The sequence below is a fragment of the Octodon degus genome, unplaced genomic scaffold (genome assembly GCF_000260255.1).
Source record: "Octodon degus isolate 3935 unplaced genomic scaffold, OctDeg1.0 scaffold00019, whole genome shotgun sequence".
Taxonomy (NCBI): Eukaryota; Metazoa; Chordata; class Mammalia; order Rodentia; family Octodontidae; genus Octodon; species Octodon degus.
Genome location: NW_004524595.1, coordinates 6,507,665 through 6,519,398, shown reverse-complemented (window position 1 = coordinate 6,519,398; position 11,734 = coordinate 6,507,665). Strand labels below are relative to the sequence as shown.

At 37.8% G+C, this 11,734-nt stretch overlaps 1 protein-coding gene, 1 non-coding gene and 1 pseudogene across 9 annotated transcripts in view; 2 read left to right on the top strand and 1 right to left on the bottom strand.

The window, feature by feature from the left end:
- Asxl2 (additional sex combs like 2, transcriptional regulator) overlaps positions 1-11,734 on the bottom strand; it is a 152,346-nt gene that overhangs the window by 4,806 nt on the left and 135,806 nt on the right. For all 8 annotated transcript variants that reach the window (XM_004627442.3, XM_023710890.1, XM_023710889.1 and 5 more), the window contains 4 exons: positions 9,818-9,981; positions 7,243-7,339; positions 4,123-4,228; positions 2,715-3,429 (listed from right to left, as the gene is read on the bottom strand). In XM_004627442.3, coding sequence (XP_004627499.1) covers positions 2,715-3,429; positions 4,123-4,228; positions 7,243-7,339; positions 9,818-9,981 — 1,082 coding nt within the window. The remainder of the gene's footprint in view (positions 1-2,714; positions 3,430-4,122; positions 4,229-7,242; positions 7,340-9,817; positions 9,982-11,734) is intronic.
- Positions 507-638, top strand: LOC111815683. Its single transcript, XR_002820339.1, has one exon. It is a non-coding gene; the product is annotated as a small nucleolar RNA SNORA61 (small nucleolar RNA).
- Positions 10,991-11,224, top strand: LOC111815634 (annotated as a pseudogene).

Sequence of the window (11,734 nt, the reverse complement as noted above, 5' to 3'; positions counted from 1 at the left end):
GCTGGCATGTGGTGCTGGGGATCGAACCGCGGTCCCTGTGCTTTGCCAAGCTTGTTTCAAGTAGGTGCTTTAGACCACTGAGCCATCTCTCCAGCCCTAAGAATAGTCTTGAACACGACACTATACCTAGCATAATAAATAATATCTATTATAATGGTTGAAAATTATTAACATTTTGGTATCAAATAAAATCAAGCATTAAAAGAGGCTAACACCTTTTCATAAAAATTGGTTTCATTTATCTGTGCACACTACCTCATATGGTTATTTATTTATTTATTATTATTATTTTTTTTTTTTTTTTTGCAGAACCGGGGATTGAACTCAGACCCTTGCGCTTGCCAGGGAAGCGCTTATTCCACTGAGTCATCTCCCTGGCCCCACACTACCTCATATGCACATAATTTATGTGTATATTAAAGTTTTTTATATAAAGTAACAAACATAACCTTTGTACTACAATTCAAATTTTGTTAACTATTTAAATGTTGTTTAAAAGGTTTTGGCCCCTCTAGTTCCCTTTTCCTATCAGATCTGAACACTAGTCTTGGTGGTCATAAAGGAGGAAAAGGAATCCTGAATCTGGCCTCACAGGCTTATGGTCTGATATGTTGCATGTGGGCTAGTTTCAAACAAGGTTAAAAAAAATAATAATAAAATAAAAAATAAAAGGTTCTGGTGTGTTATAAGTTACACTGAACTTTGCCTTTACAGGTGCAATTGTTTTTAGGGGAATGAGGAGGGATGCAAAAGTTAGAGAGAAATTTGTAAATAAAATAAAAATAATAGTAAAATTGTATTAACTTGGAGAGAATAGATTTAAAATTTCCATGTAGAATCTCTCTGGATTAACAGAAAAAAATACACAGTAGGAAGTAATCCAACTTCTTTACAGATGATAAAATAGAAAGCAACCTAGTGTCTCTTAAAGTAAAACTTCTACTGTAACTCAGCTGTGACTGACATTCATTAAAGAAAAGTTTCTAATAGTTTTGTGAGGAAAAAAAGGTAAAAATGATTATCATAAATCCCAGACCATTTGGGAAAGCATAACAATATATGTTCATAAAACCAAAAGCTTTACAAAGAAAGAAAAAGAGAAGGAAGAAAAAGAGGGAGGGAAGAAAAGAAAGATTCCTTAGTGCTGAAATTTAAATCTGAAATTTAATGAGGGGTGGAAGGTGCTGGTGATATAGTCCCTGGATTCAATTTCTAGTACTGACAAAAAAATCAAAATAAATTAAGATAACAAAAATAAAAAGCTAAACTTTAAATAACTTTAGCTTTTTTTAATAAAGCAAAGCTGAAAAGAAAAATTTTTAATTCAAAGTCCAAAATAAAATGAAAGCTTGTAATAAGAAAGACTTAGTAATAAGAAGCACTATTTATGGGCCAGTGAGATAGCTCAGTGGACTAAGCACCTGCTTTGACAAGCACAGGAACCAGAGATTCAATCCCCAGTCCTGCATACTGTGCTGGCTGCAACACCCCCCCCCCCCCCGGGTGCGCTGAGCCAGCAAATGAGTCTGGGCACAGTACACGCCTGTAATCCCAGTGCTGGGGAGGCTGAAAACAGAACAATTACTATGAGTCTATGAGCTATGTAGTGAGACCCTGTACCAAATACATTAAATAAAAAAATGTAAAAAAAAGCACTATTTAAGATGTTAGTGAGGTAGGGTGCTGAATGTGCTATGACAGTAAGAAAATCTCCAAGGGTTAATTTGAGTCAGTAAAAGAGAGAGGAAAGTGTTTTATGCTTTATTTTTCTATTTATATATTAATGTGAACGAGTAATGCACAGTGCATGGGCTATTTTGGTAGATACTTGAAACAGTATTGTCACTAATAAATAGCATTCATTACATGATCAAACTACAAATTGGTATTTCGCATAAGCCCACATGTTTAAAAATAGTCAAGATCAGGAGTAAAAGTATATTTGAATTTTGAAGGGATTCTTACTGGTTAGATATAGTCTATATATTAAGGTAGTTAGAGACTCGCACAGCACATTGGAAATGCAGCAAGATAGGTATAAGTGCAAGTTAATGACATATGCTAAATAGTAGAGCTTAGCAAGGGTATGTATGCATGTATGTATGTATGTATGTATGTATGTATGTATTTATTTATTTATTGGCAGAACCAGGGATTGAACTCAGGCCCTTGCACTTGCCAGGCAAGCACTCATTCTACTGAGCTATCTTATTTTATTCAGACTCTTTAAGTAATCAGTGCTGACAGAGAACAGCCACAAAACCTTAGTTTTATGGGAAGGAGATAAAGGTAGTTCTAGAATCACACACCATCTAAGTACCAAAGCACATTCAAATACCATGGTTCTACAAACAAAGATAAGATCTTTTGATCACATCAATGGTCCCCATGTGTTTACTGATACTTCTTATTTTGACATGTAAGAGAATAATTTCCATAACTGTCTTAAGATTCAAAAGTAACTAGCATGGGGGAGTAAGAGTGGCTACCCTTAAGACACTCAGATTCCTCAAACTTCAAGAAAGATCTGTTGAATCTGTAGGATCTGCAGCAAGATACTTAAGAGTTCTCCAAATGCCTGCTTACCAATCATTTTGTCTAAGATCACAGCTAGATACACATCAACATTAATAACACAAATTACTTAAAATCTGAGAGATATAACCGAAACTGTTCAGGCCATCTCTCCCCTTCAAACACCAACACTCTCTTACCTTGAGAGGTGGTACTTTTCGCACCTGGACTCGGTCCCCTCTATTAAGAAAGGGCTGTGGCGAGACCTGAAATGGCTGCTGGTGCTGGCGATCCTCAGTGACACGTGGCCTTTTCTCCCAGCTTGCAGGGGCCTCTTCCTGAGTGAAGGAAGATTTTCTCTTGAGGCTTTCTGAGCTTTGCTCACCAAGAGGTGCCGGAGGTTCCTTCACACTGATCTCCTGTGGGCCTGCTTCTACTTTGGGCTTCATTATTGCTTTTTCCACCCCAGGACTCTTGGGTTTACTTGGGCATGTAACTAAAACTTCTTGGCTTTCACTTCTGTTATAATTAGAGGCTTTGGCGATATGATTCTCTTTCTCAGACTCCTGTTCAGTAAGGGCAACTGGCTTCTGCTCCAAGAGATCTTCAGCCTTTGGGCACTTGATGGGAAGAATGCTTAGCTCATCTGTATTGCTGGCTGAGGCAAGGAGCGGCTCTGAAGCTTGGATGTCTGGCTGTGCCTCTTCTTGTCTTTCATGCTTTTCTTTTCTGACTGGTGATGGCATCTGCACTGCTTCTTCTTTACATTCTGATTGGGGAACAACTGGGACTGTTCTGACAGGTGAGCCCTCTGAAGGAAGCATGGATTTTGGTTGCTCAGCTGGGGTTTTCTTTACTTTGGGATCACTGGGGGAAGACGTCAATTTCTTTGAATCTTCAAGGCTCAATCCAGAACTAAAAAGTGAAAGAAAATATTCTAGTTGAGAAATGCCCCAAGTCATTGGAGGCATGAGAAAATGGAATATGACAATTTCTAGGACTACTTCTAACAGATAATAGTTTTTAAATTTCACTGTTAGGGGCCGGGGAGATGGCTCAGTGGAATAAGTGCTTCCCTGGCAAGCACAAGGGTCTGAGTTCAATCCCCGGTTCTGCCCAAAAAAAAAATTCACTGTTATTGCTAATAAAGAATGTTTTGTGGTCAGAGTACTTAGATTCCAATCCTGGCTCTGAGACTAGCCGTCCATGTGTTATTAAGTAACAAGCCTGCTGTACCTCAATTTTTTTAACTACACACTGGGGATAGTGACTTTATAGTGTAGATACAACACCTAAATTACTTCATACAGTGTTCCTACATGGCACATATTGAGAACTTAGTAATAGTGGTTACTGGTATTAGTGCTACTTTTTTTTTCCCCCAATAATTTTACTGAGAAACAAATAGTAATGAAAGTTTCAAATCTGATTAGGACAGTTTCAATAATTAATACACTGCATATTGTTGTCTTAGATTAGTGCTACTTATGAAGTGGTTACATCATCTAGAGGTATGCATTACAGACCACCTATAAAGACCTGAAGAAAGTACCTACAACGTATATGCTGGAATTAGTATCTTGTTTACAAAACTTGTCTTAATATTACCTCTGACCATAGTAGCTTTCAAAGAATTGTTCTTTCCATGGCTCCACTTTTTTCTCCTTCTCAATCTCTTGTCGAATTCTCACCTGCATCTCAGGTGTAAATTCACCTGCAATACAAGAAAGGAATGATACTAAGTGGGAATGTGTTATTTGTAACTTTTAACACTATATAAATCACAAAAGGCTCATGCAGGAATCAGAAAACTATCATGTAAAAATAAAACTTTCTAAAGAAAGTCATTGTCAAAAAGACCTAAATATCACTATGTGAAATAAAAATTAGTTAGCATACTAGTTTGAATAATAGTTCCAGTAATCAGCTAAGCATCTTTTCTCAGCGCTTTCCCTGTAGTACTTCCCTTCTGCTCTAAATATTATATTCCATACAGATATCTTTAGCTCCAGTCTTCACTTCTTATTTATTTCCAATGGGAAAAAAAGTAATGTGCTTTAGGTAAATAATGCCACTATAAAAAGTTAGATTTCTCCATGGAAAATTGTATTTTAGGCCTTTTATCTCTTTAACTGCATAGTGAAAAGCTTCAGCTTACTTAAAAGCATATGAGATACCAATAAAATGTTAATTTTCTAATTATTTCTTAGAATTATTTCTAATTATTCTCAAGTTGTTAATTTTCTAATTTTTGTATAAACTGCACCATTCTAGGGCCGGGGAGATGACTCAGTAGAATAAGCGCTTCCCTGGCATGCGCAAGGGTCTGAGTTTGATGCCCAGGTCCGTCAAAAAAAAAAAGAAAGAAAGAAATTTTACCAGTCTAGTGGCATAGCAATAAGACAGTCAAGATGCAAACCTGGCTGCTCTGAATATTTCATTCATTTGCATATACCACCAACCACTTCAATCTTTCCCACTCCATCAGTAGAGAATAGAGAATGTGCTTGGTGGGCAATCTTCACTGTTCAGATAAGTTGCTCCCTTTTAACCTCAATACCCAAACTGTCAAGAATAAGAGGAAGAAATGGCAGAATCTTGGGGGTAAGAAGAAATAAAAGTATCAGAAGACTGTGGATATCATAGTCATGAGAAGAGAAATATGAAAGACGACTTTGGGTATCAGAATCCAACCAGCATAGAATTTCTGGTGCTGAATGAGGAATTTCTGTGTTCTGCTGTGTAGAATGAAGAAACAATGTTCGAAGCTTTTCTTGCTTATAAAATACAATCACATGACTAGAGTAATCAACTAGCTCACCTTAAAAAACAAAAGCAACAATGATAATAACCAAGGTATCATTGTTGATAACACCTACGCATGACAAAAGTGGGGTTGGGCAGTTTAGTCTTAAAAGTACTAGTAAATTGTATATTTTTAAAAGTATTTATGTATTTCAGCTATTTCAAGGAAAATGGGTCTTTACCTAAGGAAATCTGAAAGAAATGACTGAAGGAAACAGCAACAGATCCCTTCAACAGAGAATTTCCTCTAGAAGATGGTAAGACACAATAGGGCTGAAGGTCAGTAGAAGAGGCCCCTGGATTCCATCCTCAGCTCCATCCCTCAAAAAGAGGCCAGGAAAAGTTAATAATAATGAATATATATATATATATATATATATATATATATATATATATATATATCTCCTGAGGACTTAACTTTAGTTGTCAGGATTCAGTAAAAAGTGAGCGACAGATAGCATCCCTAACACTCTTTTTTTTTTTAAACATTTATTTATTGATTGATTGATTGATTGATTGATTGATTGATTGTGTGTGGCCAGCTCAGCCCACCAGGGGGCGGGGCTGGCTGGCATATGGTGCTGGGGGATCGAACTGTGCTTTGCCAAGCTTGTTCCAAGTAGGTGCTTTAGACCACTGAGCCATCTCGCCAGCCCCCCAACACTCTTAAGAAATAATTTTAATGCTCCTTACATGTTTTAAGCTATTTTTGCACAATCATATATGAATTTCCAGGTGTTATTTAGTATTTCATGTGTACTGAAAAACAGATGTAATATTTGAAGTAAAAACAATACAGCCAATGGTTTTAATTATGGGTGGGTAATAGAATCACTTGGGAAAACTTCACAATAACAAAAACTCCAGCACTAATGCTTGGATAATTTTTTTTTTTTTTTTTAATGGTACCAGGGATCGAATTCAGGACCTTGCATTTGACAGGCATGTGCTTATGCCACTGAACTATATCCCCAATTCTCAGGTACTTTTCTAGAACAACTGAATTCACTAACAGTGACACCTGGAGAGCAGTGTTCTTAAGCCCCTCTCAGGTATTTCTGAGCAACTGGGGTTGAGAGCTGTTAATGCTGACAGATACTGCTGCTGGGCTCAGACAAACGATAACTCTTATTTATTCTCGGTAAGCCTAATGAATTAGGCTAAAAGCACAGTATACATGGCACAGTCCATAATTTTCAATCATAGTTCATATTTATTAAAATGTTCTGATGGCTGTTTAACCATAAACTTCAAATAAGTGAAATTTTATAATATATGAAATATATCTCAATAGCAGTTTTTTAAAAGCCCTTACTGATTCCTTTTACAGGTCCTTTAGGCTGCAGTAATAAAGAGGTTGTTACATTGCTTACCCAACTGTTATGCACCATACCATAAAATACTTCTTCAATTTGCTTATTAGGAAGCTCATTAGCTTTTCAAATCTTAGTGATTAAAGAGTATTTCTGTTTGTGTGTTTTAAAAGGGCCTCATTAAGTAATCCATGCTGGCCTCCAACTCATGGCAGTCCTCCTACTTCATCTTCATGCCCAGCTCAAGTGAACTGTTTATAAAATAGGGCCTAAAAACCTATTTTTAATTTCTCAGATGACTATGTTAATTTGGAGCTTAACAGTGAGGTCCTTCTCCTTTCCTTTTTGTTTTCTTTTTTGGCGGTACTGGGGATTGAACTTGGGACCTTACACTTGCCAGGCAGACACTTAGACTACCAAGCTATCTTCCTATCCCTCAGCACTTGTTGTTTAGTAAAACTCATAAAATTAAAATTATAAACAGGATAGCTAGTTCTACCTTCTGGCATTACCTCCCCGAACTATTCAAGTGTCTGATAAGGCTAAGAGCCCTTACTGTGGTTCCAAATTCACACAGACCCTGGGAGATCAAGTGAAGTAGAGCACCTACCTTCTGACAGTCTTTCCTTCCAGCCTTGGGCTGCAGAGGTGAAAAACTCATTGTTAAGGGCTGAGCCATTCAACTTCATCAAACCATCTGGACCAACCTGCATCAAAGAATAAACCAGGGAAAGCTTCTCAAAGATTCATGGCACTCAAAACGTTCTGAATCATGATACCAGGAAGACAGTATCAGCTGGGCATAGTGGGGTGAAACTAAAATCCCTACACTTTGGAAGCTGAGGCAGAATTGGGAGTTTGAACACTGCTTCAGGAACTTAGGGAGATTGTCTCAATATAAAAAATTATAAAAATGGCTGAGGACGTAGCTCACCGTGAAGGTCAAGGGTTCAATCACCAGTATAGCCAAAAAGAAACTGGTATCAATATAGTCTAAAAAAATTATGATTTGGGCCGGCCAGATAGCTCAGTGGATTGAAGCGCCTGCTCAGGCAGACGCAGAGACTGATTCAATTCCTGGCTAACCCAGCTCGCCGTGCTGGTCCTGACCGCAGGGAACTCTGAGATGCCAATTGAGACTGGGCATGGTGGCACATGCCTGTCATCCCAGCACTTGGGAGTCTGAAAACAAGAGAATCATTGCAAGTCTGATCTGTGCAGTCAGACTCTGTAGACCCTATATGAAAAAAAAAAAAAAAAAAAAAAAAGATTTTGGAACCATTATTATTTCAAAATACCTACAATGCTCTAAGTAACTGATAGTTACTCCTTTTAAAATTGCAAAAACAAGATGAAAATGGTTTCCCTGCCTTAAAGAGCTAGTTATGTTTTCTGCTTTACAGTAAAAAGTTAACAAAGAACAAATCACACAAAGCATTAAAGTTGATCATCTATAAATCTAAATTTTTTAATTCTAGACCAAGCTATATTTCTCTGATCCTTTCCTGAGTCTTTCAAATATTTGGTATGTCTTCTTGCGACTTTTGTTTGCAAAATATAATATATCAGTACATGGGTACTCAAACTCTTTTTTTCCCATGATTCTGGTAAAAAAATGAACGTGAGAGAAAAATCAAATTTCCCTATAAGGTCAGTATGGAATCTAATCACTGGCTAGGTGTGGTGGCACACGCCTGTAATCCCAGTACTCAGGAGGCTGAGGCAGAAGCATGGAAATAAGTTCAAGGCCTGTCTGGGCTACATAGCAAAGACCTTCCTCAAAAAACCAAAAGAAGTGGGGCTGGGGAGATGGCTCAGTAGAATAAGAGCTTGCCTGGCAAGCTCAAAGGCCTGAGTTCAATCCCCAGTTCCGCAAACAAACAAACAAAAACCAAAAGAAGTAATTAAATAATAAAAACAGTAACAATAACAATAAAAAACATAACTAGTGAATTTACTTGGCTCTTGTTTAATTCGCCTTGCAACCAGAATTACAGAAAGAACTGAATTCATGAATGAAGGTATGACTGTATAGTTTTAAACTGTCTATGAAAGTAATGTTTCCTTAGATTCTCACAAAATAATAAAAATAATGAACATATCTAACTCAATCATTGTTATTCCATTTCCTATGCCCTCTAGATATATCTATTTATCTGAATCCATGTTTTTGGGTTACTCTTCTTTTGCTGTGCTCAGGATCTAAACAAGGGCTTTGCAAATGTTAGGAAAGTACCGAATCTGAGCTAAACCCCAGCCCTAATTTTGTTTTTTTAAAAAGACAGTCTCATTGTGTTACTCAGGTTAGCCTCAAATTCACAATCCTCCTGTTTCAGTCTTCAGAAAAGCTGGAATTAAAGGTCCATGCCAATACACCTAGTCTGGCTCATTCTTTCTTTTCTTTATTCTGTATTTAAGGACAAGGGTCCCTCTACATAGATCGGACTTGTATCGATTCTTCTGTTTTCAGCTTCCCAAGTGCTGGGATTACAGGTGCATGCTACCACATCCAGTCTCAATCACCATCTCAGCCCAATCCGGAGACAGGGCTGGCATGGCATGCCGGGGATAGAACCCCTGGCCCTTATGCTTTGCCTAAACAGGTGCTTTAGTATTTTAGTCAGCTGAGCTATCAGGCTGGCCCTTTAGCATGGCTCATTCTTGACATACCCTACTGCACTGTGCCAGCGGCCCACATCCAGCTGATACTGGACAAAGACAACTCTCGCTCCTAACCCGGAGTTTATGGATGTTTAAATCCTATCAGGAAAACCAGTCAAAGTCATTCTGTAATCTTATCATTCTAACAAAAGAATTTTTTTCTACCGAATAAACTTTATAAAGCACAACTACTAAAAGCCACAAATATTTATTTAGCACCATTAATATCACTTTACATATAAACGTAAAAATTTTTAAATATTAAATATTTCTAAATATTATGAGTCAAAGAAGCCCTGTAATGATAAAAGTTGTTTATGTTTTAAAGTGACAAACCTGGGGCTGGTGAGATAGCTCAATGGTCTAAAGCACAAAGCACCTGCTTAGGCAAGCACAGGGATGGCAGTTCAATCCCTGGCACCACATGCAGTGCCAGTCCCGCCCCTAGGGTGGGCTAAGCCAGCAGGAAGGGGGGGAGAGACAGACAGACAGACAGACATAGACACACACACACACACACACACCTGTCGATCCACCTCTGGAAGCAGTAAAAGCAGTCGCTGTTGGCAATCCCCAGGAAGGACTGAAAAGGTGTGTTTGTTTATCAGTGCTCGCAAATTTGTGTTAACAAGAATGGAGTCTGGGGTTTCAACATCAATGTCAGCACATTTAGTCCTTTTCATTTGCCCTACAAAATAAGGAAAAGAATTATTTGTACTTCCCTCATAGTCATGTTTCTACCTAAACTATAGTTGTGCAGTGTAAAAATCCAGACACAGGAATTTTTCTAAGGCCAACACATCAATTCTTACAAATTTATAGAGAATAAAACAATACAACTTATCTTCTTTGTTAAAAGAACAAAATTAAAGCTAGGAACTTTTGCTGGCATTCTAAAGAATAACCACCCCTCTAAACAATACTGAGGTTTATAAGAAATGTATATATAGGAATATATATATTCATTCTTAAAAAATAGAAAACCTGCTCTGCGGATGTAGCTCACTACAGGATTCTAATTTATAGGGCTCTACCAGCTAATTCTACCTCTTGGCAACTTGCTTCTTTAGCATGAATGAGACCCTAGGTTCAATCCAAACACTGGGTAGAAAACAAAAAGAAAAAATGAAACAATCCTTAAAACCACACTCTTTCTTCTTCCCATAAGAATTTTTCCTTGCTGATTTTATCTTACTTGTTTTTTTTGACAGGCTTTCATAACCCAGACTTGCTTCATACTCACTATATAACCCAGGCTGGCCACAAACATACGGCAATCTTCTTGTCTCAGCCTCCCAAGTGCTGGTGTTACAAGTGTATGCTACCATGCCTAGCTCTATTAATTTTAATTTCATAACTAAAAGTGCTATGAATAGCTTAATCGTTTTAGGAAATCTCCAACATAAAATTACATATAGCACTGGCCAGATAGCTCAATGGACTAAAGTGCCTGCTTAGGCAGGCTCAGTGACCCAGGTTCCATCCCCCAGCCTGCTGTCCTGGCCCCTGGGGCGCACTGAGAGGTGACTGAGACTGGGTGTGGTTGTGAGGCTGAAAACAGGAGGATCACTACAAGTCCAATCTGTGTGGTGAAAGCCTGTAGACCCTGTACTAGCACACACACATATTAAAAAAAGAGAAGAAAGAAAATTACATATAGTCTAAAAGAACTTCATAGTGAACGTCAGGACTCCAACATGTCTTCTGTTGTACCACTGAAAGAGAAGATACTCTTGGATGTGAAAGTAGGGGAGCTGCCCAGCTGGATACTGATACAGGATTTCTCCGCCATGGGCATTGCTGGAGCATTTCAGAGAGGTTACCCCCAGAATTATAACAAGTACATCAACGTGAAGAAAGGGAGCATTGCAGGGCTGAACATGGTGCTGGCAGCCTACGTCCTTTTCAACTACTGCCTTTCTTATAAGTAACTCAAACATGAGCGGTAATGCAAGTACCACTGAAAAGGGGCCAGTGTGGCGGGCACTCGGCACTCTAGCCTGTGACTGCCTCATCCTGCTCCCATCTGTGAACAGCTTAATCATGGCTCAATCTGTTCATAGCCTAAGTGAGAATTAATGCTCAAAAAAAGGTGACTGCTACAAAAATAACTACAACTTGACAGGTTAGTGAATACAAGGAATAAAATGTAGATGAAAAAGCATGCAAATGAAAGCAAATTTGAGAAAACACTTTCAAATCATGACAAATGGCTACTATTCTTAATATAAAATGTCTTTACAAATTAGTAAAAACATCTAAAGAGAATTAAAAGGCAATTAATTCATATTCCACTAGGCACATACAAATACTGACTTTAATTTAAAAAAAAAAAAAAAGAGCTGGCCATCAAAATATCCCATAAATACACATAGAAAGAGTAAAAAGATCTTTCAAATACTGCTGATAGAGATGAAAGGTGTAATATAATCTTATAGAAG